We start from the raw sequence: 27,310 nt of genomic DNA on the forward strand, positions 1-27,310 counted from the left end.
TAATATTTCTGTTTGAAGCCTCAGGAGTAGTAACAGCACTGTTTGTGGCTAAATGCTGGTTTTTGTAGTTGTCTCACTGGGTAAAGCATGAGAAAGTGAGCATGCTTCACTTCCGTTGGTTAAGAAGTACAATTTTATTGTAGATAATCCAAAATCTACTTGAAACTGCAAGTATGCTGTAATTTGTCTTATAGCAGAATTTAAAGTCTCAATTTTTTGCTTAAACCAAGTCCTTTAAGTAGCTTGCTAGTGAGTGGCAGTTATGGATCAACAAATAAAATATAAAATTAGCTGTTGAACATAGCTCTAGTGGTTCATAACTTCCCCAGTGTCCCCTGGGAGCATGCAAGTGAGAAAGGAAATCTAGTCCTAGCACCCAAAACGTAATTCTCTTGTTCTTTGCGCTGTGCTTATGGATAGTATCCTTTATACTAGTTACTCTAGACCTTACAGGTATTCTTTTTTCATTCTTGGGAATTTTCTTTGTGTAATTAGGAAAGCTTTTAAACTATTCCTTTGTTATGATGAAATTGTTGTTAGATGGAAGTGTAAGGATACAAGTAGCAAAGTACTGAAAAATTATTTATTTGCTTTAGAAGAAGACTGAACAAGAATTCTCCCTTTTCTAATTGTTACATACTATTTTGGCTTAGTGGCACTTGGAATTGAAAACTGATTATGGACTAATGAACTAATACAGATATTTGTAAAATATTCAATACCTTTAAAGAAAGCTGTGAAGAAAGATAGTGCTTGAACTTTTTGCATGTTCAGTAATATTCTTCGATTCTTTGTCCATCAAATAAGTTTGGCAAGAATAACATAAATAATCATACAGATGTACCTTAATTATGGCCTGGAGGAATGGGGAGGTAGTTTATTCAAGTTCACGCTGGTTTGTGACTTTTCAACACAACCGGTAACTTAGTGTGGTAAGGGCAAACTGGGGAACTGTGTGTACTGGATATCTGGACTGCAGCTGACAGTTATGATGAGTAGTTTACATATCATGGTCACCACTAACCCTGAACTAGATCTGGGCACCAGCTAAAAGGTCAGAGTTCTTAAACTTTCAGTGTCTGCTGGAGAACTGAAGTTCTGCAAAGGACATAATTTTGGCTTTCTACTGTAAGCAAAGCAGAGTAAATGAAGGACAGGATCTTCCTCTAAATGTGTAAATACTTTCTTGGAAATGTGGAACACAGCAGTACCTTTTCTGTTGTGAGTTGTTGCCATTTGCCTCTTGTGTAACTTATCAGTGGATTACATTTGTTATTTTGACTATTGTTAGATATATTGAAAATAAAATGTTAATAATGTTTCTCCATTTAAAAATGCAAATGTAGTGCTTAGCTCAAGTGTTATTTTTGAAGAGTGTGTGTAGGGGGAAACTACTTACGCCATATAAGCACTTCTGTATCGTAGTCCTTTTATAGGTAATTAGTCTAAGGGAATGATTCTGAAAGACAAAATGACCTGGAAAGGTTGGAAAAAAGTTGAGAAGCAGACTTTAACAATGTATTTTATGGTGAGAAGTAAACTTCTAAGCTTTTTCTTTAAACTCATTTTGTCAGTTAATGTATTTTTAGGGTAAAATACATTATGAGAATTAATTCTAGCAATGATTGACTTCAGTTGAATCTAAAATATTTGACGTCATTTACATATAGATATGTAATGGATTTTGCCACTTATACCTTAAATCCATGTTGAACTGTGGGCAAGACTAAGAGCAAGCTTTATAGACGTGTCTAAATGGGAAGCAAGTGTGGCTGGGGTGTTCAGCAGCTATAATGCTGCATGTTATAGATGCAACGTGATCATTCTGTAATAGATAGTTAAAAGATCTTTGATCCCCTTTTAAACTGCTGCAGGATGTTTAATTTACTGCGCAGATATAGTATGAAGAAAGCTCTATTGTCCTTTTCCTCCCTTGTCTGAAAAGACTTGGCTGTGAAGGGTAACTTGTGATGTGTTCTCTTGCAAGAGTATCATAAAAAAATCCCTTCTTGCTCCTTCCCCTATTGGTGTAGCCGTTGTCTTCCTCTGCAAAGCCATAGTTGATCTTGAACTTCCAAAACAGCCGTGCTTCTTTTTGCTTTTTATTGAGAATTTTTAAATGGATTTAATAAAGTATTCAATTTCGGTGAGAATTTAGGACATCAGAATTTGGGATCAAGGGCTGAATATATTAAGGAGCCTATTTATAATTAATAGCAGTCAATAATTACTGAATTTTTGAAGTATTGTATTCTGTCATCCTGTCCCACTGTGCAAAAATATGCTTTGCTATAAGCTGGCTGAAATTGACACTGAGGATTACTACAGGTGTGCAAGGCTTGGATACAGAGGTGGTATCTTTTTGTAAAACCAGTATGCCTGTTTACTATATGTGTTGATTTAATAAGATACCACCTCAGCCTGCAAACCTTGCTGATGTCCTTAAACCATGGTGGCTGCTTTGGCGTAGGATAGGAGTATATGTGAGACACAAGGATATGACTTCTCAGTCTTTGGCAGCCCCAGGACTCTGCAGCGGTGCTCAAAGCTAGGAGGAAGATGAGTTTTCTTTTCCTATATGTGCGTTCTCACCCCTTCTTGTGACTGTCCTTGACTCGTGCCCCACTGTTCAGGAATGGCTGCTGTGGTCTCATGCTTTGTTTTTGGTATTAATACGTTTGTGTTCAAGTACAACAAAGTGACTTGTGATTTGAAGTGGTAAACCTTGATTCTGAGTAATGTTATATCTTTTTTTATCTTACGTGCTGTGGTCTTAATCAAGGAATTAAATACCCAGTGGCTGTTAATATTCACTGAATAATGTTTGGAACACTCTTCAGGCTTTCACTGAAACTGTTTTCCTATGAAAATCAAAAAGCTAAACTGTAATGCAACTTTTGGGCAGTAGTACTTTACCTTGGGTCTTCTTGCAGGATTGGTCTTGGGGAGCAGCAGGAGAGCCTGGCAGCTGTTGTAATCTGTAATCCTAAGGAATGGGGGCAGTGGGAAGAGTGTCTCTGCTGCTGTCAAGACTTTTTCTCCTGGGAGAGGACGTTACTCTTCTGTTTCTCTTACTTTGGATTTCTTCTTCGTGCTGCCTACTCCACCCAATGAGAATTTCCTTCCAGAGTTTGGGAACTGAGTTGCTGACGCCAGCAGCAGCAGGAGCGCTTCATCCATTTCCAAAGGTTTGCTGCTAGTATGAGAGCTGGGAATTTATCTGACTGGTGTTCTAGTCTAAATTTGGGAACGATGAGGTAGTTGAGACATGCATACATCTACAGGTTTCAATAAACAGAGTGAAGGAAAGCAGTAAGAAAAGCCCATAAAATTAAAGCTGCTCTTCATTCACCCTGAATTTTCATTGCCATGTTAATGCTTTACAGGTTGTCTGAACTACCTGTCTCTTTCTATGTGCATTATAGTATCAAATAAAACTCTTGATAACATCTGATTTATCTCTCCGTGTGCACAATACTGATTACAAGCCTTTCTTTACTGTAGTACCTAAGGGGAAAAAAAACTGCTTTTCACATTCAAATTTTCTTGCTTGAAAAGCAGACAAACATTTTCTTCTGCTGTGTGTCGTACAGAGTATTTTATCCTCTTTGTTACTTTATGGATCTGGCCCTTATGCAGATACATATTAAAGACTTGGAGTATGTAGACTGTTCCAGTGAGGTGACTACAGAACTTGCCAGGAAGCAGATAACCTGTGTGCTATGTCTGTGAACATGATCCTCCCACCCCCCAGACCTCAAGGGAAGGTGTTCTTGGACTATTTTGTTAACTAGATAAATGGTTTTGAGAAGTATCTTTTTAAAAACTGGAGTATGTCTTTGGTGTGGTGACTTCTGATTATTTTGAAACTGGGCATCTTTATTGGAGGCAGCAAAAGCACTCCTCTGCTGTTGGAACATTAATGAGAGTTTTCTGGATGCCCTCTAAAACATTTAATTGCTAGTCAGCGCCTTGCAGATGAAGGCTAAACAACACTGTAAAGTTGCTGTTACAGGTTTGTAATCACATGGTAGCCCGTACAAAAGTGGCTAGGCATGAACACCCATTGTTTTATTTTCTAATTTCTGCATGCATATTTCAATTGGTGTATCTGGTTTTAAGACTAATTTTTGGAGATTTTTTTCTCATCAAGATAAGCTCCGTGCTTAACTGCTCTTGAAAAACAAATACAGCATGTTAGATTCCAGGCTGTGTTGGCTGCCCTGTGATTTATAGCCATGGTAAGTGTAAATGTAAAAAACACCTATTTGTAACTCATTCTGGTTCATTGTCACTCAGCCTCCTGATGCCAAGACCCTAGAAATCCTGAACACTAAAACAATAGATTGAGCAGATTATTTCTCTTCTGGAATGCCGCTGCTGAGCTTATTTGGGTTTATTTGCATATTAATATTTCAGATACCTCAATTAGTAGGTATATGTGGCTGTATATATAATAAGCACACATACAAGCAATTTTCTGTTTTAAAACAGAATTTACAAATGGTCTTCTACACTGGTAGTGTTGGTTGTATTTCTGGAAAACAGTTTTAGGATATGTGCAATAATGCTTTAGTTACATCCAGAATTCAAACAACAGAAGCTTACTGTGTGGAACATCTTAAGGAAAATAAAACGATGTCAGAAAAATAGCCATAAACAGTTGAGCTCTGAAAACTGGAGTCAGCAATCCTAAACCTAAAATATTGGATCGTGGCAAGGGAAAAAGATGCTTTAATGCTCGCTGGATTCTGTTCAGTTGTCTTGTGTGTGGATCTGGCCGCGGTGAATAGCTGTGTACAGAGCAGCTTCTGTAATTGGCCTGTGCAGCTAAAAGAATAAGTCTGGTTGGGGCAGCTTTTTAGTTCTGCATCTCCTGGATTTAAGAATTATTTGTTGTGTGTGATAGACTATATGGCTGCTTGCAGTGTGAGGCCTGTTTTGGAATATGTTGCTTGTTCAAATTGCAATTCAGTGGTAATGACTTTCAGAGTAAAGCGCCTAATAATAGTTATTTGGAGAAATCCCTGCAGCTTTTTTAACTTCATTTCTTGATGACCCACCTCTTTTTAATATGGGCTCAGTTTCTCTAGGAAAAGCCCTTAGAGTTCTGTTCTGTCTTCTATGACCAGCATCTTGAAAAAAAGTTCTACTCGAAGGCTCCTGTTGGTTTGCCATGCTGATAAATGAACTAAGGTGTTTCTGTAACCTACTGTAGGGAACCTGCTTTAGCAGGGGGTTGGATGAAATGATCTCTAGAGGTCCCTTGTAACCCCTGTGATTCTGTGATTTAAGTCTTTTTGGACTTGGTAGTTTGAGACTTCCTTTGAATCTCTATTCTGACTTGTTTCTTTAACCTAGTGAGGTCTGTCATACTTGCACTGTTTTGACTTTAAGTTTTTGGTGATTATCACTGTGCTAGCTGTGCAGTCTTGTGCTGAAACAGATCTCAATAAACAAAGCTTTCTGGTTGTGTCGGGGGGGAAACTTGGAGCCAGTATAAAGATGCAGTCTGCAAAATTCCTTTCCTTGTCTGAGCTGTCTCGGCTGTATCTCTGGCCCCCAGCACAAAAATTATTTACTAGTGGCAGACAGCTATGTTTCTTCTGTGCTTCTTCTCATGGGAGTGAATAAGGGTGGTGATAATCGAGCCAAGGGTTTTCAGAAGTACTATAGCCTTTCAGAGGAGGCATAATGGTATGCTAGGATATATTTGTTGGCGGGCAGGAGGTTGGTTACTTTCTTTGTTTGGTTTCCCTCTCTTCCCTGATCTTGGAATCTTTAATCATGTCAATTTGGATGATGTAAACTGCCATTTACAAAGACAGATCTCTGGAATCTTCGAGGGAAGACTGCAAGGCAAACCCTTCCAGTTTCTTTTTTAGAAAGAAATACTTCATAGGTGTACCCACATTTTACTCTGCTCTGTTTATCTTTTGCAGAAAATGTGTGAGGACGATCTTTTTCCACCTAGTGGGAGTCTTGATATGTGATGTTTGTTACCAGATGAGAAACAGAGACCCATCTGTTGGCTGTTCAGACTAGGCTTATATAGCCTCTCTTGTTTGGAGATGTGAAGGGGGAAACAGCAGTACCTCTAATTCTTTGCAGAGTTCTGTGTATTATGTTGCTGTACTTTGATTCCAGAACTGACTTCAGTCACTCTTCAGGTAACACTGCACTTTCCGCTGTTAAGAACTATTTGCTAATAAGAAGGGACACCATCTGTATGAAAAACATCAGAAAAGGCCCTTCTAAACAGGCGATATGAGGCCATGAAATGTACGGACTGTGGATGAGTTGTTTCTTCTTTCCTTTAAGCACTTAAGATTTCAGTTGTGGCTGCCACTACAGTTTATGCCTTCTTGTGGTAGATAAGGAGATCTGAGGTGCTTGAATGTGGTTATGGGAGATGCTGCTATGTCAAGAAGCAAGGCTTTGCTTGTAAATCTAATCGCAGGGAGTTGGAAGAGACCTCAAGAGATCATCTCATCCAACCCCCTGCTAAAGCAGGTTCCCTACAATAGGTCGCACAGGTAGGCATCCAGACAGGTCTTGAATATCTCCATAGAAGGCGGCTCCACAACCTCTCTGGGCAACCTGTTCCAGTGCTGTCACCCTTACCGTAAAGAAGTCCTTCCACGTGTTTGTATGGAACTTTCTATGTTCAAGTTTTAGGCCACTGCTCCTTGTCTTATCACTATGCACCACTGAGTAGAGTCTGGCCTCAGAATCACTGTGTCTGTTGAGTTGTAGTAATCATGAAAGTGAGTTTATAAAAACATTAGTCAGCTCTTGTAGATAGGAAGTGAAATCAAAAAGATGTGGAAGGATTTTGGTTTCTAAAACATCTCAAACTCATTGGTACGTATTACAGGATCTTTCCTTCCTTTTGTGTTTCTGAATGTGGAACTTTCTAATAAATTAGACCGATACTGTGTTCAAGAACTACTGTACTTGATCAGCATAGAATTACCTAGTGTAATGTCTTGCCATGGTTAGTGACTGGTAGCGGATGCTCTGAAAGAATACAAGATCGGTGCAAGCATGGTGTTGCTTCCTGGTGGTGGTCCCGAAGTCTCTACTTCTCCAGCTCAGGAAGCATTGGGAACAGCAGCTTCCTTTGCAGTGTATTTTGTGTTCTATAGTGTTGAAGCTACACACTCAACACAGCTTCTTCCACCCATGGTCATTTGTGTGATGACTTTTTAGCCTTCTAAATTCTATTACCGGCAACCTTTGGCAAGGATTTTCACAATTTACCAGACATGTGGAATATTGGGACTTCCATATTGACTTCACCTGTCAGTTTTAAATGCTTTTGCTTGTGTTTAAAGCATTTCTTTGCTTACTGCTTGATAACGTATGCACGTTCCATTTGTCTCCTCTTTGACACATATGCTGTCTCACATGCTCTCAGCGCCCTTTTTTCCAGTGCATCAGTTTTGTTCCTTACAATACACTTGGTAACACTTGTTACTGTTCTGTTTCCTCACACATGTGGTAATGGATGAGTTGTCCCAAGTATGGGGTGCGAGTGCGCTGTTGATTTCTACGTGTCCCACGATCTGTGACATTCTTCAGAATCATTTGTGGAGAGTAACTTCTCTCCACAAATAGCTGGATGTTTCTCTTGTTCTGTCTGCCTGCTGACTGGCTCTGACTTGCGTGGCCATTGGGCTTGATTACAGGCTAAACCTTGAGAGCTTCTGGCTTTGCGTCACTTGCTCACAGCTGGAGAATCTGACCTGTTACTGTTCATAAGCAGATGCTTCTTTGGGTGCCTAATGTCGGGTGGAAGCCGAAGTGTACCTCTGATTTTTGTAAACCTAGTAGGAGGAGATGCAGTGATGTTTAAAGTACTTATTTTCTTGGAAATATGTTAGCGCTTTTCTAACCAACAACACGCACTTGTCCTTAATTGAAGGAAACAAAGTTCCTTCTAAAAAGTCTTTACAGACAGTTGCTGCTCTTAAAAACCTTCTACAGCAGCTGTTTGTTAAACAGCGTTGTGTAAACTCTCTGGCAAAAAAAAATTAAGTATGGGTTCCTGGGCTGAAAGCTGCGCTGCTTTCAGTCCTGTGTGTACTACTGAGCACAGGCTCTGCAGACAACTTCTCTACTAAACTTGCAGAGAAAAGCCTGGTCAAATTCTTAAGCAAAACACCTCTAAAAACAGCCTACAACTTGCTCTTTTGCTTAGTGTTTGTCAGAGGATTTATCTTTTACTCTGTTTGAGTTTGATTTTAAAATAATCTGATGAACCATTAATGATATTTGGTATTAGAAATTTGCACTCCTCATCTGTCCTTAGTCAAGCTTGTATTTAGAAAAGGTATCAGATAAAATCTAAAGGTATTGAGGGAAAAAGTTTTTGCCATTTTTTCAGGCTGTATGTATTAACGCACTGGGGCTTTTATGATTACATTCTGATAAATGGAGGTAAGAAATCCCGGTTGTAGACAACTGTTTAATGCAAACAAGATTTTTTCATAATGCATAGCAGCAGCAAATTGCAGTTCGCACATGAAGATTCTGTTACAGGTTTCCCGATATCACTGCTTTTCCCATACTGAGTTTTCCTTGAAAAATGAAAATGCAACTTGGTTAACTTTGCCTTGATGCTTCTAAAGAGGGGAAAAAAGCAGCTTTGTTCTTCCTATACTAACTAAGGAACAACTTGAACCATGAGATCCTTTAGATTCTCTCTTGCTCTCCCCTACCCCAGTCAAGAAATGGCTAGACAAAATGTAATGGCTGACTTTCACATCAAACCCATATGTGGAAATTCCTGTTGCTGTTTGTTGTGGTTGCTTGCATTATATGTCTGGTCTGTACAAGTAGCTGTAGACCACAGCATAGTCAGAAAATGTGACATTCATGAAGAGAAATCACTACTAAGTTGCCTGATTATTTAATGAGGAAAAAAAAAAAGATCGGGGTTGGAAGGTGTTTATCGTGGTTTGACCAAGTGTAACCAGAGTCATTAAAAAGCAAAATGCTCAATTCAGCCATGGAAATACTTAAAATAAAATAGTATGAAAATGCTGATAAAGTAAACCACCAATGCATGAGAAACCATTATTGCTTAGCAGTTCTCGTTGCACTGTCTCCTCTGAAAAGGAACAGTAGAATAGCTGCACAATTGCTTGTACACATTGTCTTTGGCTCTAGAAATATAGTGATTCAATGGCTGCAAAATAAATTTTAGTATGTCTGTTCCATTTCTAACCTTTTCAGCAATGTATTTCAGATGATTAGCAGTCACCTCTTGATTATTGCTGCTTCCTTGTTCTCTTGCTGTCTTCAGTTGAAACCAAGTGCTGTAGTTAATAGCCGCCTGCCAAGGCTTCTTTTCATAGGCCAACCAAGGTATGTACAGTTCTGCCTTGAGAAGGGAGTGGGGGGAAAGTATGGGTCCTGCTTGCTTTGTAGGGGAGCAGTCTCAGCTCTGGAGGAGAGCTCTCTCTGCAATTCTCTCCCTTGTTTTCCTTTCTACATGTTTGTAAGGATATAATATATATTCCGTTTGCTTTTCCTGTCTGTAGGAACTTCCAGGAGTGAGACATGTTTGCTGATACCAAATAGTATCATTCAGACTATTTTGTTTATCACAGTTCTCATTTAACATCCTGTGCAGGCTTCATAGCATCCAGTAGGGTGCCTTGAATTGTCAGGAATGAAGCCTCATCCTGGAGAATCAGAAGGTGATTTACTTTTTTTTGTAAATCACCCACGTAATTCTAAGGTGAAAGAAACAAAGAACAAAAATCGCACTTAGTTTTTTCACGAATAAAGGTTAGACTTAACCTACTGTTAGAACTGAAGGCAGGTGTTGATATAGGTGCTTCATGGTTTCTGGCCAGGGAACTGACAAGAAAAGAACAACTTAGTTATTTACTTGTGTAAAACTAAGGAGGCATGTTCACTGTGGTGCTCCATGTGGCTGTTGGTTTGTTGGGCATACAGAACACTGTATGCCAATCTGCTGGTCTCTGGCATCAGCTGTCAGTGAGTTTTGAGATGGAGATGTGCGTGGGCTTTGACAAAGAGTTTTTATTCTTTTGAGGTCAGTGTTTTGCGTTATTCCTTGAGCTCAGCAGAAGCGCTCGAGCTGGAATCAGTGCTCCTCCAGAACCTAGAGATGAGCTGCATAAGGCTTCTTCTGTACAGATTTTTCCATCTAAACCTTATTTTGGTGCTTCTCTTCCCTCCAATGCAGCTGAAGTACTTAGGCTTGTTTTTTCGGGGGTTATGAAAAAGCATAGGATATCTAATGCCATTGTTGCTAGGAAAATAATTTTAGGCCAGTCCTATGTTCGTATTTTTAAATGATTTGAAAATGGCATAAATCTATCACTGGTAATATTTAAAGGCCAAGTTATCCTTTTGTTCTGTCTTCATCATGTTGAACAATTGCAGGACTTGAAGCCTGGAATAAGTTATGCCTTAGTTGAGAAGCTGGGGAGAAAGCAAATCAACGCTGGTTTATCACCAATTTTCACAAAGTTTGTTAAGGAGTTTTAAACACTTCCAAAAAAGAGCTTTGATCAGAATTATTTAAAATGTGTTGCCCCTTTCAAGTTCTTAAAGCATAAGCTGAGACACCAAACTTGAAGGATACTGCTGAACAGAGTTGTGGGGCTGTCAGTAAGATTAGCTGCATCTTCCATATCCTAATTCTGGAGCACCTTAAGCTGAGGTTAAGCTTCAGAGTGAATAAGTCTTCATTTCATTCATGTCACAGTGATGCTGTAATAGTTACCAAGTTGATTCAGTTATACTCTGTTCAAGAAAACTTACTTATTTTTGTGTTTTATTTTGTGTGAGAATAGTACTAATAGAAGGTTTATCAGCCATATGTCTTGTTATCACGTAATACTGATGTGGCAACTCGGTGATTCAGTTGGGAGAGTTAAGGAATTTCAAAGGTTCCTGAGATATTTGGTCGCTAGAGACAGGAAGCCAAAAGCTGTGCTCATCCAGTCTTCCACTTAGTACTCAGCTTTCTGCCGGTCACTTGGGGAATTCCTGCAGGCTTAAAGAATATCTTTGGCACTCTACAGTGAATAACACTACAAGTAAGAATGCAGATGTCTTTGTGATCAGCTTTTATTGTCCTATTCTGTGCCCTTTCCCCCAAACCTAACTTACAGAATTATTATGTTTAAGATAACTTCACAGTTGTGCTCCAAGTACTAGATACCGTTCCCTGGAGCAAAAGATAACACTGGACTTCTAACAATTAGAGATCCTTGAATACTTTAATTTTCACAAACATTCTGAGGGAAAATTTCATGTGTGATGTGCCTTAGCTCAAATTGTATTTTCCTTAGCCCTGGTTTCTGTAACTGCTGCTTCAGCCAGCAAATAACTGGCTATAGTTATGCCACTGAAGAAGGCATTTATGTGGAAGATAATGTTCTCTGGGGATTTGTTTGCAGGAGGTTTAGCTGAATATTTTTTCCTTCACTTGGATAATTTAAATATCTAGGAACTAATATGAAAGCACTAAAGGCTTTTTGCATTGTAGTACAATTACTGGCTACAGTTGGACAGGCAGGCTGCAACTTCTGAAGATGCTGCAGCAATCTTGTTCATCCTGCACCGTGAAAATGCAAGTGAGAGTCTTGTTTAATGTAAAATCTGAGCTGTCCTTTAGTGCAAGTTTAAAAAAAAAAGTGAACGTTTCTCTGTGAGCATCCTACATTGATGGTGCTCTGTGCTGCTGTGTACTTAGTGATGTGCCTCTTGTTCTTCAGACATCCTTTGAGATCAGACCAGCTGTAATATTAGGCGTATGTGAACAAATGCAGCTGAAAGCAGCAGGTCAGAAATAAGTCCTGATAAGTTATCCAGATAATAGTTGGCAGCAGAATGTTGGAAACTTATTTTCAAACAGTCTTGCAGCCTCAACTGGTGTGATTTTTGTGTGAGAGAGTATTTGTGGGTAGTCTCCCTAAAGGCTGTAGAGCTTGTCAGAACTGAGCTTTTTTGTAATTGGGCCAGGAATGCTGGCTATTATTACTGGGCAGGCAGTCTAATACAAGCTAGCAGAAGGTGTTTTGATTACAGAATGGCATGTTCTTACCTCTCTTCTTCAGTGGAGAAAGAAACAGACTGATAAAAAACTCCAGTAGCCGGAAAACTGAAGCAAAGTCTTGAGCTTCTCTTCTCTTGGATGAAGACTTCCTAACTAAATAACTAAAGTCTCATTAACAGCTGTACTGAGTTTTCTTAAAAGTGCAGTCAGGCCACGTCATTTTAATTTACTAGTTCAATGATCTGTTCCCTTTCTTTGGAGGAGCTAGTTCTCTTAAGGTAGAAGAGCTTTTTTATTTTTTTTTTTCTCAGGAAACGAATATGAGGATATGCTGTATTGGTTTGGAAATCATGTGGAATTATTTAGTGATAGCAGCTACTGTAACATCATTACTTCTGGTTAATGTAATAGGTTTCACAGATTCAGGGCTCGAGGGGGGGGTTGTAACATGTCGAATGAAGCTTTAAGCTGTTCCAGCCAAACAAACAAACATTGTTCCCCAAAGTTACTCAGGGTATCATCAGTGAAACCTCTGTTTAGGATTTTTTGATCTTCAGAGCTAAAACTGTCAGGAAAAAATTGTCGTTGGGAAGTTCTGTGAAGCACATGAAATCTGGTCTGGTGAGGTACAGCTGCTGTCACTCAGCCTCTGTGCCTTGCTACGGGGAGCTTGAGTGGCTGCAGTCTATTAGCCAGTTACGGTAACACTGAGCACTTGGTCTGCCAGGATACTCTGCCCTGGTGTTGAATACTCTTTATTATGTTAGTGACTACCTTTACAATTAAATGCTGTCATATCACAAATTGCTGAATGTACATTAACTAAGCTTTTAATCGCTGAACCATCTGTCTTCTACAAAATGCTTTGTTTTGCCAAAGTACTGTTCTGACTGCCTAATAATGTTTCTGTATTGGAATGTGGATCTCTTACAATGAAAGTGATAATCTAGACCTCATACACAGAAAGCTGGGGTGTTAGGACTTGGAAAGAATATTCCACTTCTTAATACTAGTGATGCTTTACAACCATACAAGGGTGATAGAGGTAAGTAGGTGTGCACTTGTTCTTGCTGTGGGCTAGGGAGAACACAATGTTAAGGAAAACTTGAAGTATTGGCAGGCATGTGGGTACCCCCATTGTGGTTGTTGCATGGTTGAGCAAGCTGATCCATTTCAATCCTCTTTCTGACAATGACTATCAGCAGATGCTGTGAAGAAAAAAAACGCGAGAAATGGGAGTAGCATTTTTTTCAATAGTAATGACAGATTTAGGGAACTTAGGGTAGTTCTGAATTTTTTCATGTTTAACAACAGCTAATAGATGTAAATCTTGACTTTTTTGCATGACATTTTTGCTGTCTGCAATATTTGATAATTTATTGTATGCGCATCTATGGAGGTATGGCTTTTTTGGTTTTGCTGCTTAAGCATTTCCTGCTAATGTCCCAAGAAATGGGAAATAATCTTGCTGGAATATTTATTCTCATGTTGTGTGGTCACTGACTGTGACATAAGAAGCTTATGAGTATCTGAGTTTCTAATTGTGTAGTCCATTTCTCATACATTTTCAAAGTTCTTTTGGTATTTTACTTGTAGAGTGAAGTTATAGGTTGGAAAAGAATTCAAATGAAGTCACATAGAAAATAAAGAACGTTAGCATTCATGTTAATAGAATCATAGAATGGTTTGGGTTGGAAAGGACCTTTAAGAAGGTCTAGTTCCAACTCCCCTGCTATAGGCAGGGACGCCTTCCACTAGACCAGGTTGCTCAAAGCCCCATCCAGCCTAGCCAGGGTAGGAGCATCTGCAGCCTCTCTGGGCAACCTGTTCCAGTGTTTCACCACCCCTCAGAGTAAAGAATTTCTTCCTAGTATCTTGTCTAGATCTATCCTCTTCCAGGTTAAAGCCATTTCCCCTTGTACTGTCTCTACATGCCTTTCCAAAAAGTCACACCCAAGCTTTCCTGTAGGCCTCATTCAGGTACAGGAAGGCTGCTATAGGGCTCCCCTGGAGTCTTCTGTAGGCTGAAGAGCCTTAACCCTCCAGCCCTCTGATCATCTTCATGGCCCTTCTCTGGACCTGCTCCAACAGCTCCATGTCCTTCTTGTGCTGGGGGTCCCAGAACAGGATGCAGTACTCCAGGTGGGGTCTCACGAGTGCAGAGGGCAGAATCACCTCCCTCAACCTGCTGGACACGCTTCTCTTCATGCAACCCAGAATACAATTGGTCTTCTGAACTGCAAGCACACATGCCAGCTCATAGTGAGTCTTTTGTCAATTGACACCCCCAAATCCTTCTCCTCAGGGCTGCTCTCTAGCTGTTCTCGGCCTAACCTGTTCTAATATGAGTGAATGTGAGAAGTTAATTTATACAATTACAGATCAATATTATGCTTTTAATTTCTTTGAGCGAATCAACTTAGATGCTGGAATATTTTCTTATTGCGTCCAAGGCTTTATTGTGGATGAATTTGTCAGAATCTTATTTGGCTTATTTTCTTTCTGAATAAAACTCAACATCTTGGTTCTACTCATGCTTTGTAGGGAAGTAAATGAGGTTGTGGGAGGAAAGGATCACACTTCCTTTCCAGACTTTGTGAAGATTGAAGTGGATGGAGGACAGCATGTGAAAGGGATGGCCTGAAGAAGGTCCCCAGACTTCTGAACTGTGAGCATAACGTAAATAAAGCCTGAGATAAGAAGTTTTGACTGGGCTAGTAGTAGATGACTTGAGATGTATGTAAGTGATCTTCCTCTGTCACAGGTTTGCTAGATGACTTGGTCTCCCTCAATTCTGGGTGCTTGAAAGCGTACCTTTCTGTTCAGCCTCTGCGTTAGTGGGCATGGTGGCTGATGGTTGAACTTAATTTTAGAGATATTTTCCAACCTTAATGATTCCATGTACACCTTGCGATGACCACTGTGATAGCCTTTCATATGTTGGGAGACTAAATAAGGCTTTTTTTCCTGATAGCAGTAGTACTAGTGCAAGGGCCTAATCCAAATGTGGGCCTCTGGACACCAGACTGGCGCTGCCTGGAGGAGAGTGCTGTGCTGAGAAAGCTGTAGCTTTGCTAGATGAAGGAAGCAGAGTAATCCATTATAACTGACGTTTTACCTTTCTTTCTACCTCTAGCTTTTAAACAGAGTCACAGTAGAGATTAGGTTTGAAAGGGGAATTGATCCTTCATCACAATGAGGATGGGAGTTTCCAGCGGCTGCCTGTTGTGTGAAGTTACACAAACAGAATCCCCAGTTCATTCTCGAGATTTCTCAAGGCCTAGATGAATTTCAGAAGATACAAGACTGAAAAAATGCATGAGTTTGTGCAAGTTTAACAGATGTTTACTGAAGGTTTTGTGCATAGGCTCCGACCTGTTTCACTTCAAGTGTCAGGTGTGTTTGAACTTCATGTGAACCATTAGCTGACACATGCCTGGATTTCTCTTTCAAGTGGCCTTAAGTCTCTAAAATATTTTTGGGGGTGTGGGTCTTTTACTCAGTTTTTTTTTTACTTGATTTTGACAACTTCAGGCTGCAATACTTTAAGTATCCTAAAGCGTGTAGCAAGGCTGGATTCAGCCTGTTGCCTGGCAAAGGGGCCAAGGCATCTGCATCCTCTGGGGAGACCTGCCCTCCTGAAAGGGGAATTAAGGAACACTTACACTAAGGTGAACTGCTAGCAGATAGAAATGTTCTAGTATTTATTATGCAAAGATGGACTCTGTGTGTCTGTCAAGTCTTGAACTAGTGCACTTGAGGAACAAGAATGAATGACAAGATAGTTGCTTTCCACCTGCCCCCCCCCCCGCTTTTTTTAAGACCTCTTCTAAAACTAAGTCAGGAAGATTATGATAAACTGTGGGAAGCTAAACTTGCTCACCTCATATAAAAACCAAAAAGGTAATGTCAGCATCCTAAATAGACTGAAACCACAAGTTGTGTTAGTTTAAATATTTTTTTTCATTCTGTATATGTTTGGGGAAAAAAGGAACGCTATCTTTGTGTGTCTTATCCCTTCTACCACACCAACTAATTATTTCTATTTTCTGATCATTACCTATTACGAATTCACTGTATCTACGAGATGCTGCTGGACACTGTCCACCTTTGCTCCTTCCTGCTCCTTCCTCTGTGTGAATGTTTTCACACAGTCTTCTTTAAACAGGATGGAGCTGCTGGAGTGCTGTTTGATGGCAGTGTCAGTTCTATGGAAAGTGTATAGATAAATTCTAGCTGCTGTTATTTTGTGTGTGCATGCACATACATGTACACAGCATTCCTTTTTTTTTCTACTGAGATGCTATTAAATTAATCCCTGGGAACTTGATCCCAAACACCACATACTCTGGTCTGAATACAGTATGTAGTATTGCCTTGTGTGGTTTGCTGTCACTGCATTACTTTTCCTATGCGGTTAATTTTCAGAATGAATTCTCTGGAATAGCCTTAGAACTGGCCAGTTTTGTTGTGTTTCTTGGTAGCTTTGTATGAATGTTACTTCTGTGGTTTTGAAAAATGAGCGTTATTCTGATGCAGAATTGGGCCACAGTCCCTGGTTTATTAACCCCTCTCCACCCCCCTTGACCACCCCCTCCCCCGCCCAAAAAAAAAGGAAACAATTGGAGAGAATCTTTAGATTGGATGTTTGAATGATGTTTTCCCAAGCAAATAAATATTGCTTCTCAGTTAGTTACTTGAAACATAGCACACAGCTGTTCTTTACTCCTTGTTGTGAAATAACAGGCCATTTACTGACTGATGCAAACTATTGGCATTATTGCTAACAGATGCTGAACTCTAAGTGTTAACTTAAACAGCTCATAAATGTCAATCATGTTGCAGTTTTGTTAAGAGTTTGTCTGCATATCCCAGAGGCACTGGCTAATATGTCACACTCTTTTTACATGAACTGATAATGTTTCTAGCAGAGATTCCAGAAACAACTTCATAATTCAATAGGTTTATTGTGATGAGCTGGAAGTTCTTCAAAGCCGTGCTTCTACCTACAGCTTCACTAGTAGTAGCGTAGCTTTACTTACACACATTTCAGCAGGTTCGAAGTTGCTGGATGTGCAGTGGAATGAGTACAGTGTTGATTAGAATATGCTGTTTACTTACTGACCTGTTGTTTGGCAATCTGTAGAAAGTCAAATCCAGGTGAAAACTGAACAAAATCTGTGCAGTTTATTGCGTGCTTCAGTTTTTGAAGTCACTTTCAAGTTGTAATGCTTTTTCTGCCATACAAGTGTGAAAAGTTTGTTATAGCAAACTTAATTTGCATACAGGGAATGCAAGAAGTGTTAGAGTTGCTGCAGAAATGTGTATTATCTGTGTAACAAGCAGTTAAGTAGTGTGCTGTGGCCTTTTAACAATCCTTGCAGCTAATGTGAATGGTTTTTTTAAAGAAGTCAAAGCTCCCAGGCAAAGTAAGCCTTTCCTTCTTTCAGGCCAGATTCTGTTCTATCTAAAACACTGGTAAGGTCCCATGATATGGTTTTGAGATGATCAAAAGAATTGTAATATACCACTAATTAAATCACAGATAATTAATGGAAAGCTGCCATGCTATTGTAGGAGTTGAACTTCTTTGATTTTAATCCTTGTGAAGGTCAGAAAGAGGGCAGTGTTGTGGCTAGTGCATGCCATGTAGAGAGAGAAGATGATGGATCTAGTATACGTTCTCCCTTCTTTAGTTTTATTTGAGCGTTTAATGGAACTTGTATTCTTTGTTTTACATCTTAAAGGCAATGCTGTGTGTTTACCAGAATTGTGTTTCGTACCTTGAGGCTATACTCACTACGAAAACAGACTAAATTGCAGTTAGTCTAGGATGCTGTATCAGCTGGTGAACACATATAAACCTGGCTACAATGCAACAATCCCATGCAAAGCTGTATACTGTTTTTTGTTCTACTGTGTATTTAGTTTGTGCTTTGACTGAGTGTGTCTGTGCTGTTACTCCTCAAGCTTCTCTCCTGGCTACCTGCAGAAAATGTTGTCCCTGAAGAAATGTGTAGGACAGAGACAAGCATTGCGGGCTGCTTCTGAACTGGTCCTGTCCTTCAGAGTGGTTGGTCCCAGCATGAGCTGGAACCTAAGAGGCATTATGAGATGGGTTTCATGTGAGGAAGTGTGGTTTAGAGCCAGAAGATGATGATAAACAGAACTGGGTTTTGTGGTAGTTTAGGTATAAATCACAGATATGTAAGGCTGATACTGCCGCATACGCAGATCTGTGCGCAAGGAATTGATCTCAAAACTCATTTCTGAGGATAGGATTAAATGTCACTCTTCAAGTAGATGGACCTAAGAATTTCTCTGGACTTTCTCCTAAAAGCATGGGGAAGGATTGAATTGTACATGGTCTGGTTTGTTTTGTTTTGCTTTGGATAAAAATGAAATGGAAAACTCACTGGGAAGGTAGAGGAGACTCCACATGGTGTGTGACCTTAATTTATATCTCTATTTGCATGATAACATGCTATCGGAGGTAGTGTGGTCATGCAGGTATCAATTCTGGTTGGATATTTTTCAATGCTTGGGGTGAAGAAGGCTGTATCTGTAGGCGTGTAACTAGAATATCAATCATGATCTTGGGGGAGGCTTAGTGGTGTGGGGTTTTTTGTTTGTTTTCCTCCAAAAGATCCACTTTAAAATTCTGTTTCTTTAATTTTCTTTTATATAAGTGCATATTTCCTGTGGCAGGTAAAGACAGCTTGCTGAGACTAGATACCACTTCAAGTATCCATGTTCATAGTTAACTGGAGAGAGGAGGAAAACAATGAGAAAACTAATTGAATATCCCAGTTAGGACTATGTCCTTTGTGAATATGACAGTAACTTTTTCTTGTTCTGCATTCTTAAGCTGACAGAAAGGAAGCATGTTCAAATGACTGAGATCAAGAGATGAGTTAAGAAAATAGTGGCATGAATTTTGTTTCTTTTTCAGAGTTCTGATCCAAAAAAGCTGTATTGTCTGATCTCTTAGCTGAAACTAGGGTGCTTTTGTTTTTTTTTTGTTTGTTTGTTTGTTCTGGGCACATAGAACATATTTCAGCTTTAGTTTGAATTAAATGCTGATAATAAGTGTAAATGACGTGATGAAAGTTGTCTGACACGTGTAGAAAGTTTTGTACCTGACAAACCTTGGTTAATGCTACTTTAAAAGTAGTCCTAAGGTTTGGTTGGTCTCCATACAAAAAAAAATAAAAGGGGATGGACAAAGAAGTGAATCATTCCGTGTAAGAAGCTTTCGTTGTTTCTGTTCAATAATTCTGTAACCCTACTGAAAAGTCTGAATGGATGACCTAAATGTCGTTCCAAATCCCTGGGAAAAGGAATAAATTGGTCTTGAGCATGAAGTCCTGAGTTGAATTTGTAGAAGTTTTCAAGCAAACAGTCAGTAAAAGGAGCTGGAAGAACTTGACAGTGTACATCATACATTCTAAGCATTTCTTTGCAACTGTACAGCTTGAAACCCAAATAGGCTACTAAATATCAAAGAAGTGCTTACGTATCCAGGTAGGGAGGTACATCATCAATAGCATCTTTCATATTATCTGTGTGACTCATAAGTAGGAAGGCAGACTCAGACTCTGGTTATTAGCTAGTAACTCTTGTGGGGAGAAGGAAAGTGATGGAGAAGTGAAATATGAAAAGGGACAAAAGAAAGGTTGTCAAAAGTACTAATCATATTCCTTTGTTTTTTTTCTTGCAGCCCCTCAAGTGCTGACCTTCTTTATCTATTAAGTTATTATAAACTTTTGCTGCTCTGCGAACATATAAAGATGTCTCGCAGCCCTGATGCTAAGGAAGACCCTGTGGAATGCCCTCTTTGCATGGAGCCTCTGGAGATTGATGACATCAACTTCTTCCCTTGCACCTGTGGCTACCAAATCTGTCGTTTCTGTTGGCATCGTATCCGCACTGATGAGAATGGACTTTGTCCTGCTTGCAGAAAGGTAAATATCCTGGATCAGCGGCTTGTCTTGCTCATATCACAAGGCTCTTGCCTTGTGATGATACCAAAGACATCCTTTTCCTTCTGGGAAACATTCTTCTAGTAATGGCATAATTCAGAGGTGAGGTGTTGGATCTTTGAGGTTTTGTCTGCATGTGTCAAAGCTGTTGTGCAACTGCTAGTCTTGGTTTGTTAATTTCAGAACTGGATTAGTAGGGGAAGCTGTGGATCAGAACCAAGGCATGCTGATGCTGGGAGAACTGCCAAAAAAAAAAAAAGTCCTCTGATTTGGAGTGCTCATGCATTGCCAGAGTTTCTTTCAGGAAGGACAGTGAGGATTCCAGCATTAGGGATTTTCTAAGGGCTGAGGTTCAGCTAAAGTAGCAGAGCTGTCTGAGGCAAGCTTATAAAACACCTGCTTGTTTTGTTTGTGGCACCAGAGCTCTTAATCCATTTTTCTGGACGCTAAACATGCAAAACCTTTGGAAAATATATCCAATGGTATTAAACTTTAAAGCTTTTCAAAATCTAGGCTAAGTCTATTTGTCTAGTATTCTGATCTTGTTGCCAAATGCTTAAAGGTAGTATTTTCAGAGTCTCACTTATTTTTCCCTATCTCTTAACTAAAGTCTGGCCACTACTGTGGTTGGCCGCAACTATAAACTTCAGCTTCACTAAGTTGCCCGCTTTTTCCTTTGAATTATTTTCCTCCTTCTCATAGTGTTTTGTATAACTTATTACTTCCTTATCTTCAGTGTTTACTATAAAATTATTTCTCAGTATCTTCTCTTTAATTCTAATTGTATCCCTTGATTGTAACTTTCTTGCTTGGCCTTCCTCTTTTTGTAACTGCAGCTACTTATATCTGCTTTTTCTCCTGCTATTTAATTGTTTTCCTACCCTCAGTTTATGCCTTTGGCTTCCTGTCTCATGTTACAGCTCCCTTCTCAGACCCTGAGTAATCTTACCTGAGTTCACTATCTTGATTCACTGCCACAGCTTTCCATAAACACTTCCAGTCATGTTTTCTTGCTGCTCTTTTGGGCTTTGGCTATGCTAGAGCTCTCCCTGCTAACCTGTCTTTGGATACCTCTGCAAGCTCCAGGGCTATTGCACAGCAACACTGTTAACATATTGCGACAAGTTTGTGCAGTATTTGATCTGTGAGTCTACAAGGAAGATCTGCCTGTCATTGGCCAAACTGGTTTCCACATGTGTGTCACCTGCAGCAGGCATTGTGCTGTGTAGTACTTCTTATAGTACAAGCAAATTCCTACTCTACAAACATGTGATTTCGTGGTACAAACATGAGATTTTTTGGAATTTCCTCATCTGTATAAGTTTCTTCGTGTATTTGGATATATTATGCTACTATTTTGCCAACAACTATTTGATTTATCTCTGATCGTTCATTATTGGAAGTTTGGGGAATATATCTGAAAAATCATACGATCAGCATGATACTCAGTGCCTCTGGGATTCTTTGAAATATGGATATTGCCACAGCTGAACTTTCTCATGTGGAATAATCTGCCTTATGATTGGTTATGCAAATATTTTACTGAGTTGGATACAATTTGCTTGGAAAAAGGAGAGGTTCTGGAAGAAAAGCTAGAATGAGCTCTGCAATCAGAAGGAAGGAAGCACACCGTTCCAGGAAAGGAAGGAGATTTATTTCACAATGGATGTGGATTATATTCTCGATGTTTTCTTCATCTGTGGACTGCAAGATGCTCCTAAGGAGAGTTGCAGCTATTTCATTGGATTGTAAAAGCATAGAGGAAGCTGGAGTATGCACCTTTTTGTGGCACAGACGGACATTGTGGTGCAAAGACCCCACTGAGATCCTGGGAGTAAACCTCTTGGAGCCATACAGTTGATGGCAGCATTGAAGAGGCCTGAAGAAACCACCTTGTGAAGTGCACTGAACCTTCTGTACCAGGTGTGTGTTTTGCATGCAGTGTGTTTATGTATTTCCCATCTGTACGTAGTAGGGTTTCTGGGGAAAAGGTCTAAGTAGTCTTCTAATACATGTTAACTGTGCTATGCATTGGCTGCGATCACTTAATGCTGAAGTGTAGAAAATGGCAAAGCAGTAAGATTTCTGCATATGCTTTCATTGTAGGAAAGTTACAGTAGGTACTGTGCTCTCAAGAGTTACCTCTTGTTAATAATGCATATGCCAGTGCGGGATTCTTACTGCAAAATGGACTGTGAATATGCATATTCAAGCAAGACCTCATATGTTAAAGCATAAAAGTATGTCATGCACAGTTAAGAGGAAAACTGTTCTTAGTGCCAAGGGTGTTGAGTGGCAATTAATGTTCTCCAGCGGTTTGGCTGTTAGTCTGTGGAGAGTAGCAGTGAAGTTCCCTGGCTGGGGATTTTGTCTGAAAGGTTTGGGGAAGATCTTGAAATAAGTCTATGATAAAATCTATTGGCTCTACTCTTAGAGTGGTGTCTGTGCCATATGTTTGACAGACTTGGACTGCATATTATGTGTATATTATTTTCCTAAGTTTCTCTAACTAGCTTCTAACCAAAAAGATGTTAGCTTGCATTATTTCCCACCAAGGAGAAAATACCTCTACATACTTGAACTGTTAGATAGCTTGACATGCACGTGTGCAGAAAATAGTCACATGGTTGTAGTTAATTGAGTTAGTATGTATTTTTTTCTGGTTATTAATGATAGTAGACACACATTTGCTTGGCTTGTGAGAGTAAGAAAGTATGACTTAAACTTGAGTGCTGATATTAGTGTTTGTTAGTCTTAACATAGCAAAGGCATCGTAAACTTTAAATGGCTTTTGAATAGACTTACAAATTGTTTCTACTTAATTCATTAGCTATAAGAAATCCTTACTTTAAAAAAAAAAAAAATAGAACTGACCTGTTCTTGAGTTCTTGATGCCCTTCAGAATTGTAGGTCTAGTCAATCGTAAGATGCTAAGCAAGCATTTCTGTTTTTTCCAGCCAATTGGTTTCTTAACTGTGAGTGAAATAGACACTAACTGGTCAAATTAAAATGAAAATATGCTGTCCTTAAGAGCTACTTTACAAGTCAGCAAACTCACTAGTTTCAGTTGTGCAACTGGTGATTTTTCTTTGTGATTTTTTTCTTTAAAATTCAGTGGCCTAAGTACTGTTTTTGTATGAATGTCTATAATTTTTAGTGACTTATGTTGCTTTGATAGTGCATAGCACAAAAACCTTAGTGTCAGTTATTACAACTTTTAGATGTCACTAAAGGGAAAGCTTAAAAAACCCCATAAACAATCAAAAAGCGTGATTTCTTCACATTTCTTAATTGCTTTGCACTTCCACCAAAAAGTATAATTTGATATGCTGCTGTTCTTGTATCTTGTTATGCCAAGGAACTGGAGAACAAACCTTGTTCGTCCTGGTGCATTGTATTGGAGATGAAGATTAGTATTAAGCTTACACATTTATGACCAAGAAACTAACATGTTTTACACGTGTTCTTGTCTGTTTTTTCTGTTCCTGCCTCTGTAAAAGCAGCAGTCTTCAAACATCATTTCCTCCTATGCTGCTAGTGCCATAACTGAATAGTTCAGTGCAATAGTTGATATTTAGGAATTACTACTTGTTGATATAACTAGTGTGATGTATACTATAACATATACATAAACCTTATTGACTTTTTCTGTATTTCTCATTTCAGAACCTATTTTGTAGCAGTGCAGCAACCAGGAAATGTTGGTACATCCATTGTGTGGAAGGAATGTGACCCATCTGGGAAATGACCAAATCAAAATGCTTGATAAATACCAGCTCAGCTTTCAACAAATGGGAAAATGTGGGGAAAAAAGTCTGAAAGAAAACAAAATTTAAATGACAAGACAAACTTAGTGAGGAGGACTAAGAATTCATCAAGGGCCATCTCTGCTAAAAGAAACGAGGCTACAGAAGAGACGTCTGAACTCCTGAAGTTCTTGTAGGACTACCAGCAACTTGTAGATAGTGTAAACAGTCGGGTCACTATTCATCTTGGCAGATCTTGTCCAGTTGTTTTCCTTAGGTTTTTGGGAATAGCTTTTGTAGAACTCAAGAGAACTATGTCAAATTTAGGCAGTGAATCAGTGATGTTGACATCTCTTAATGTCCTGTATCTGAAGGTATATAAACGCTGATAACATTTGATGTAGCTGCTTTGCTTGGAGCTCAAATTCTCTACCATCTAAGGGAATTGGTGATAGTAAGTTAAACAAGTACCATCTTATCTGTCTTGGCCTTTAGGAACATCTAGCCCCTTGTTTTATGCCATGCAAAACAGAAATAGATTTGTGCTTGACTTAAGTTTGTTGGGCTTTTTTAGGCATGTCTAGTAGCGTATTCACTTCTACTGGCTGAGAGCTTGTGGGGATCTATGGTCCTCCTTTGGTTTCGTAGAGTTGGACAGAGTAAGCAGCAGGCGAAATGATATTGTGAGATTACCCCCACAGTCAGTTCACTTTGGCTTTCAGAGCCATTTGCCATCAGTGTTTGCTGCTTATATTCTGTCTGTAATTGAACTGTCACCTGAGTTCATGAACTTCACTGTCAGAATCAGTCACTCTGAAGATGAAATCATTTTTTGTCCTATTTGTAGACTGAGTTTATGCCATTATTTGAAAGTAACGGAATTCTTAGGACTCAGAATTTTTAGAATGAACTTCTCAAATGCTGTTGATACTGTGCTTACTTGTCTCCCTCCTTAAATGCATAATTTTACTCAACTCTCATCATGCTGCATGTTTTATATAGATAGTAATTTATCACTTAGAATTGGGTTTCTGATTCACTCTTGGGAGTCAAGAGGTGCGTAGATTCATTTACAGGTTCTGCAAGTCAGGATGCCCAACTGTTCGTATTCCTTAGAAGCATTAGATATGTCATGGAAGTCTTAAGTATACATATGAAACACTTCATATACAGTACAGCACTACACTATCTAATGAGAACTTTTGATCATTCTGTTGCTGAAACAAGTTATCTATGGTGGCAAATAACTGCTGCTACTTTTAAATGATTAAAATCCTTATTCAGGTAATCTTGTACTACCTGATGAGAAGGCGTTTCTACTCTTTGATTTTGAAGTTACTGCTGTTTAGTTGCGTGTCTCCCAGCAATTCTCATACTCTCCATTACAAATACAAAGCACTATTCTTATTATGGACAAATGCTCTCCTCAGGCATATGCTTAAGCCATGTAGGAGGTTTGCAGACTAGTGTTGAGGACTTCCATTAACAAATTGCTGTACAGAGAAGGGATGTACTGTCTCCATGCTTCTCATTTGAAGATACGCTCTTAATGTTACTATACATGGCAAGAAAGAAGTCAGTGAACTTTGACACTGTTTGCTGTATTTTCCTTGGGTCTTTGTGGATCTTACAAAACGTACTGAAGGCACAGTACCAGATAGTAGCATGTTTGTAAGTCTTGCCTTGCACTGTATGAAATTCGGGGAAGAAATTTATCTGCAAAAGTCTGATTTGTCAAGATGACACCGCACTGTTCGCTGTAGGGCAAGCCATTTTATTTCTGGAACTCCATCTTGTACTGCTGCACTTGTTTTGTTTCTTTTCCTGAACTCAGCTTGATCATCATAACTGAATTATATCTCTTTGAGCACTCTTTCTCTTCCCCGGAACAAACCAGTATCTCCTATATTCTGAGACTTTGAGAAGTTCTTTAAGTGAAGCATACTATAGGATTACTCTATATCTGTTTTTTCATGTACGTGTTAAAAATCAAGAAAATCATTGGCTATAGCTAGTTTGAAATGACCTTACTAACACGGGCCCTTATCATCAAATGATCACTAAATGTTCAGTAAGTGAAATCTGCATTAAGTGGTCAGTGTTACTTATGAATGGAATAACTTAGAGCAATAGTACAATCTTAAGTATTGTTCTTAAAGGATAATGTGAGTCCTTATGGTGTTTTCATGCAGAGCACTTAAGTGTGTACTTCTGATTAATGCTAGATATCGTACGAGTTTAAATTCCATTGTGATACTAAAAACAGATCTTGATGTTTAAACTTTCAGTACCATCTGCTGAAGTTGACCACGGTGTATTTGCAGATGTTGTCTCAAGTATAGTGTAGTGATGCTAGACTTGTAACTTACTAAACTTGAAAGTGAATCTTAGTTTTGTTGGGAGATGTACTCAGAAGACTATCAGTTGTAAGAATTCGCTGAGTGGCTCTTCCAGTATCAGAATATATGTGTTTAAGCCAAACCTTATTTTCATTTGCTGCTGTAGGTTTTCTTAGGTCATTTAGTTTGACAAAGTTTTGTATTCTGGTATTAACAAAGGGCAGTAAGGAAGGTTAGTACATTTTTTGTTGGAAATTCAAACCTTTGGTTATTGTAGTATAGGCTAAGAGCTTGGCTTAACATACTGGTCAGCTTAAGTTCTTTATCTCAAATCTTTACCTTAATGCATGTATCCTGTACTACTCTTCTTTTTTTTGACTACCTCTTCAGAGTTTAGAAACACTTTGAGGTTTGTTCTGTGCACCTTCTTCTGTGCCTTAGCATTGCTTTGTACATAAAGTATGAAATCCAACTTCTCAGTATGAAAAAAGTGGGACAAGTAAGGAACATGGACTGCTTTGAGAAGTAGTCTGGGACAAAAGGTTGTGCACTGTAGTCTAAATGACTGGGCTAAAATACTGCCTTTATAGCAATAGGTGCACACTCTACATGAATAGAGCAGTCTTTCTAAGTAATAACAAGGACCTCTTTTTTGCTAGTCAATTTTGAAATTAAAAACTAGTGTTGGGTCTGTTTGAGAAGTCATCTGTAGTTTATAATATTAAGGTTTGAAATACAACTTTGTCCAGGGAAGACAAAGACCAGGTTTCAAACTGATGAATAAGCATGGCAAAAATACTGTCAAATCAGTATGCAGTTAGCTATTCTGAAACCTGTCTCTTTGATCAGAGAAGGTAACTGTGTAAAGACTGAGTCATGTAATAGTGTTGCTGTTGTCTTGGGTCACTGAAATTACATTAATACTTCAATTTCTTATCCTGTAGTCTTCATGTTTGTTAATACAGATTTGAATGTATCAAACAACTAAATACAAAGTGAATATGCAGAATACTTTCACTCTTACTGTGCAGTGTTAGTGAAATCTTAATGGGACGTGTTGGTTGTCATGTTGTAGCTGCTTTTAATGTTGCCAGATAGACCAGGCAGCTCAGTTAGAATGTGGCTCTTGCTTACATCAGTATCATGCCCATAAATAGGAAAACTCTGAAAATTTGCAGTGTTTACTTAATATGCTACTCT

At 39.0% G+C, this 27,310-nt stretch overlaps 1 protein-coding gene across 9 annotated transcripts in view; it reads left to right on the forward strand.

Moving 5' to 3' along the window:
- The window catches only part of CNOT4 (CCR4-NOT transcription complex subunit 4), a 75,711-nt gene that overhangs the window by 12,520 nt on the left and 35,881 nt on the right, over nt 1–27,310 (forward strand). For 8 of the 9 annotated variants that reach the window (XM_021412834.1, XM_021412694.1, XM_021413179.1 and 5 more), the window contains exon 2: nt 19,764–20,007. In XM_021412834.1, coding sequence (XP_021268509.1) covers nt 19,834–20,007 — 174 coding nt within the window. In that variant the 5' untranslated portion in view covers nt 19,764–19,833. Of the gene's footprint in view, nt 1–15,416; nt 15,440–19,763; nt 20,008–27,310 lie in introns of those variants that run through there. The other variant, XM_021412924.1, reaches the window with a different exon arrangement.

This window comes from Numida meleagris, chromosome 1 (assembly GCF_002078875.1).
Source record: "Numida meleagris isolate 19003 breed g44 Domestic line chromosome 1, NumMel1.0, whole genome shotgun sequence".
Taxonomy (NCBI): Eukaryota; Metazoa; Chordata; class Aves; order Galliformes; family Numididae; genus Numida; species Numida meleagris.